This window comes from Ascidia mentula, chromosome 3 (genome assembly GCF_947561715.1).
Source record: "Ascidia mentula chromosome 3, kaAscMent1.1, whole genome shotgun sequence".
In the NCBI taxonomy this organism is placed as follows: Eukaryota; Metazoa; Chordata; class Ascidiacea; order Phlebobranchia; family Ascidiidae; genus Ascidia; species Ascidia mentula.
The window spans coordinates 4,286,005-4,291,765 of NC_138568.1; the positions used below are offsets into that span (position 1 = coordinate 4,286,005).

Sequence of the window (5,761 nt, forward strand, 5' to 3'; positions counted from 1 at the left end):
ACTGGCTTCATCGGTATGAACAACGGACTGGTAATCAGTACACACAAAGCTCCATCAGTCCATTCATTATTACTCACATTTCCACTTCATTGAAAAATAGTATTTTATTCTCCCTAAGATGGACGACGTTATGCGTTCCGACGTTGTCTTTGTGAACCGTGATTAATTTGGAGGTCTGCAAGTGCGCTATGAATCTGCGCAAAATGCTTGTTCGCGTACATTAATATTGCATGAAGTTTTGTGTCTTTTAGCTATCGGTTTCGTAAAGCCGGTCGGGCGACCTATAAGATAACGAAATTTTGTCCAGTTTATTAACTAACGTCTGTACAGGCTGTGGGTTTTAATTTGACTTAAATGTGAACCTTTAAACAATGGCGAATATAGTCTATAATTATTCGTTGTCAATTAAAGTGCAAGATCTCATCGGTGCTGGGTTGAGGTTTTGCTGGCCCATGGGAAAATTGAAACAAGTCGCCGGAAATTACGCATATATCACTGCTCTCATTGAGAGGAATGGTAAACACACTATAGACACAAAGACCCTTACTTCTATCATTCCCACAAAGGTATTAACTTTCGATACGAAAAAGGCGTTGTCTGATGCCTTCTTTTCCTGAACTAATCTTATTTTAGTGGCCTGGATTTTGGACTTGCCGTGAGACATGTGTCTTGTTTGTATGGGTCTCATGACTATACGTACTAAAGTAATGATTATGACAAATTTGCCTTGTTTGAAGCTTGTCCTGTTATTATTTTCGCAATTTTCTTGCTCCCTACATCTGACTGATTCAAACTTATAATTCTTCGCAGATGGAATCACACGAATTTATTGATTGTTATACTTATGATCACGATACAAGGGCAAGAGTTTAAAAAAAAACAATTACAACGCTCTGGATAGTACGTAAAGGAACGAGGAAAATACCAGAAAAACGCGGGAAAACGAAGAAACGGACAAACAAATGTAAACATGGCTCGAATAAATAAGTGGAACGAAACATCGACGATTGAAATAGGTGAGTGTACAACGGCGGCACATCTGCAAATTGCGGGCTATTGGCAGATTGTCAGCATCTGTCAAGCGCCCGACCCATATACCATGAAAACCTGATCTGGATTCGTGGCCAGGATATCCTGGGTTCAAATCCCAGTGTGGTCGTGGGTACCATTGATTGATAACAGCTGACTGACATGTCACTAGGGAATAAAGTTTAATACTTCGTAAGTTGCGTGAGGTACTGCTGGCTTTCAATATGCTGCCGACGAATTCTACGATGTGTTACGTTGCTAAATGTTACCGCTATTACAACGAAGAAACAGGGGCACGAAATAAACCCCAGGGCACGAACAAAATTTCACAAAACAAACAAAAACAAAAGATCAAAAATAAAACGATCTGAACTGAAGAATTGTGACCCATGATGGGGTTGATGACGTAACTGTGACGACGGATTGACACGTCACCAGCAAAATCGGCTGCATGCGCGACAGGACACGTGGAAACTGCGCCGAGATGAGCGTTTCTTTATGACGTGCAACAGATCGCTGGAAGGATTTTCTTCTGCAAGAAAAAAAAACGCGGTCAATGTCAATGTTATTTGTAACAATGGGGCCAGTTACACTTAAGCATTAAAATTTAGATATTTACTTGTGGCAGTAGCGACACAAGTCAAAGTATTTGTCGCGTAAAAGTAAATATTTTGTAAGAAAGGTCGGGTTTATTTCGGCCTAAGACAGACCCACAACTGCGCGCTTCATTTTTTCACTGCAGAAATCTTTGCAATGTCCGCAAACGTAAAACAATACGGAAACCGTATATTGAGGATTTGGGCGTTTTTGCGGCGGATTGTGAATTGTCTTTCTGGTTGTATAATTAAAAGATCGTGTGTGGTATTACAGCACTTCAAAGTTACTGCATACGACGCACGTCGTTCATATACGCGGCATGTCTTAAGATCAACGGATTATGCTGTACCGTTGGCGCTCCAACCGGTTGTGAATTAGCCTTTTTACATGAAAAGGGCTTGTCGGCGCTCTTTTATGTGGAGTCAGTAAAATGCCTGCACTTAATTCCCGCCACAATCGGGGCCAATAAGCCTGGGGAATTTGACCTTGATGGGCGACGCAATTAACGTTCTTAAAATACAGACCGTGCGAAATTTGGCGCTAAACCTGTCATGACGCAGCCACGAGTCAAATTTGCCAACGAGTGTCAGTCTCTGTCGTCAGTGAGGGTTTCCTAATTGCACGGAGACGGTCAACGCAGGGGTAGAGGCCAATTACTGTGGTCGGTTCCGCCGCGAAATGGGAGCCGTAATCCGGCGATAAGAGTAAGTCGATCCCCGATGTGGTGGTCGAGAAAACCTGCAACCTCTATATACGTGACATTTGCGCCGATTTCGACTTTTCGTAAGACCCTAAAACGAGCGCTGTCGGTTGTCAGACTTACATACAGACGTGCACTGATATCGTTTTACCATTATTCTCTATATCGTTTGTTGAACGCGCAAAAGGACTGATGATTGCATTGTATAATGTTCTTGTATTTGTGGAGGGTTTGATTTTGCCACAATTACAACAATTAGGAGCATATTCCTTATCCCTCAATGTGTACAAGTCACACATGTACACTATTTTCTGTGTAAACCGACGGGTTTGTTTCAAAATAGCGCGTAGTTGCTTTAGTGCCAATCCCACAACACAAACAGGCGACTTGTGAAACTTCAGAAGTGCGCGAAGGCTTGTAATTGCATTCTTCCGCAAGTAAAGCCGGCGACCTTGGACAAAAGCAACACCAAGTCCCGACGGGTTGGCGTGCAAAGACCTGTGCATTATTTTAACCCCCCCGCCTCAACTATGTTTGGACCAACCTTTCTCAAAGCAAATCCTAAACGAAACGGGCCTGTGTGTTTACACTACAGATTTCAAAGTCAAAACAGCAATCACGGAAGCCGTGCGATGCCCCCCTAACCCTTGAGCTTACATGCCCCCTGCGAACAACAAACTGAATTTTGGTAAAGCGCAAAACCACGGTAAAGTCCAGCGTTGGTTACGGGTCATTCGCAGCAAATCCGCGTTCAGCGTTAATTCGAAGATGACCGCCGAAAATCTCGTTGCCCGGGCGCCTGCCAAGACGCAGGGCATAACAACCGCTCCTGGGGTCAGTTTAGGTAATTTTATGTCCAATCATTCGCCTGAAACTTTGAACTTTGATGTCGCATTGATTCCGAGACTTTCAAGTTTGTGTGATTGATTGCAATTTTGTGTGCCAACGTTCAATTCATCAACACCCTCTATTGTATAGATAAGTGCAAGTACGTCTTTTGCTCATATTTGTCTGGCCTATTCAACTACGACATTTCGGAGAGAGGCGACGACAGAAGTACGAAGTTTGAATGGGTTTGATTCGGCAACGCCAACAGTTATAAGGGCGTCTTTCTAAAGCCTCAGTTTCGTTCAAACAACTGGTGTCGCAACTAACTTGCAGTACAATGTTTTTCTGCTTCCTGGAAAAATTGGCATAAACTGTTTGGAAATCAAACTGGACGATTTAATTTGAATAAATGTTATGTTAGGATGAGTCTGAAAAAAAAAAACTTACGAGAAATATTGAGGGTTCTGTAGCGACCATATATTCTGACCGTTTTAACTTTCTTGAAGCCGCAATTTTAGGTCTTGGTGATGCGTATTACGTAAGAGCGACGACATTTACTCAGTAAAGGTTGATTAGCGCGGCCAGATGCTGGCGTTTCGTCAATTGGGGCGCTCGGCATTATCATCAAGGCTCGCAGTTCGTGTTTAGGAAACGCCGCATCGCGCTCAACATCTTTCCGGGGGCAGCTAATTTCGTCTCAACGGAAAACGTTGATTTCGTATGGCTCAATATGGATGTTTATCGCAGCGTGGGAAAGTTCGATATATCGGATCGCTGGAAGTTTTTAGGGGGTCTCCTTTAACCTATGTTGCAATATTTCTTGTTCAACGCAATAGTGCGCGAAACTGTTTTTCATGGAACAAAATACAGAATTTTGAAATAATCGTTTATCGCCCAAAAAGTAGTCGTGTCGATCATTTGATTTCATCGGTTATATTTCAGATTTATCGAAAGTTAAAAAAATTCTAAATCGATCGAAAAACGCATAGAAAGTGCCCACACTTTTTTGCGTCACGCAATGCAAATATTTAAGAACAGTGAAGGTGTTTCAATATAACACAAACAAACTGCAGTAATCAGAATATAAACACCCACCTTCGGTGATGCTGCGCTTTAGTAGTCGTGGATTACAGTAGTTTGACATGTAGGCGCATTTAAATTTGATGAGACCGGCGCACTTGCTCACTCGGATCCTGCAACAGAAATAAACAATTGTTAAGATTAAATCCAAACTCCTTCATCATGGAATGCGGTCGGTGTATGGTTGGAAGTTATTTCTGTTACTCTTTGCGGCTAACAAAGTATCAATGCTTTTTCATTTCTTTTTTTAGAAATACTCATGTTATCGGTAGATGCTCTTTTTGGCAAATTTTATCACCTCGTATATTTTCTTGGTTTGTAAGGTTTTAACTTTTATCGTCGACAGGCAATAATTGCATATATTCTATGTAAAGCTAACTTTTTCTTTTGTTATTTACGCCACAAAATAGTTTTTCTGCGACGCCGCCGAACCGTACGCGCAATTTTAACGCAATTCGTAACGATTCCGTATCACAAAGTATATCTTCGCACAGTTCTTACCAAAAACGCGGCGAATATGGTCCAGCTTCGGTGTGTGCAATACTGAAACAGAGCAACACAACCAATACACACACCGTAGGGTTGTACGTTTTCCTACTCGCCCCAGCAGTGGCAAAAAAATTCCTTAACCCTTCCGGTATGGACTTCCTACACATTTGACCGTACTCCATTCCTTAGATATAGTATTCCAAAAGATGCAAAATGATCGGCAATGTATATCAATGTTCTTTGGATATCGCGGCTATACTGACTGCACTCAGGCTGCTGCTCATGCTTATAAAACCCTTGCGCGTTACGTCATGCAAGCCTTGGGCATGGAAGGTGTTCTTTTTTCACCGCCCGCCGTCATTAGTACGAGTTTAGACGCGGTCGGGAAGGTCGAAGAAAAAGTAGAAGAGGGCATCTCGCGCGAGAAAAAATAATCCCGTCCGCCTTGCGGTGCAAGCGCTAACCATTCTTCGCAATCACAACGGCCGTAAATGGTGCTCTTTAATGAGCTAGCGTCTTGTTAAATCAATACCCGTTGCGGTTTCACTGGATACGTGTCTTGTGATGTTTATCAATGTGGGATTGGGATCGTCCAACTAATATCGGCGTTTATTTTTTGTGATCAGGATTAAATGCACTTGTGTATTGCACGAAAGCGATTTACTTTGGCGCACAACAGACTTGGTGGAATTCCGAAAAGTTGTAACTGTTGCAGCCGACGTCCCCAAAGCAGAGCATTTATGTCTCAACATTTTTAACTAGGGTTGTTTTGTCACTTGCACAATACTGTATGATAACAGATTAACTGGCAGCGCAATCGTGTTTTTAAGGCCAAAAAAACTTGGGTTTGTTTCAAAATTTTGCAATTTTATTCTCATAAAACGCCCACTAAATCATTGATCTCAAACGTAATAAAAGGTCGTAACGAGTTTCCTTTGACGATGCTGCAGTATCGTGATTTTAAAGAAATTTAATCACGAAAAGAATTGAGACATGTTTCCGTGGGTGGTCTTCAACCACATCGGAATCTCGCACCAT

General features: G+C 42.1%; 1 protein-coding gene across 1 annotated transcript; it reads right to left on the bottom strand.

Moving 5' to 3' along the window:
• Positions 1–854: 854 nt before the first annotated feature.
• Positions 855–4,970, bottom strand: LOC145894944 (uncharacterized). The gene is made up of 3 exons (XM_082983665.1): positions 4,736–4,970; positions 4,250–4,347; positions 855–1,561 (listed from the first exon to the last, which is right to left on the bottom strand). The coding sequence occupies exons 1-3, from the start codon at positions 4,903–4,905 to the stop codon at positions 1,461–1,463; spliced, it is 369 nt and encodes a 122-aa protein (XP_082839791.1). The 5' UTR covers positions 4,906–4,970; the 3' UTR covers positions 855–1,460.
• Positions 4,971–5,761: the final 791 nt, after the last annotated feature.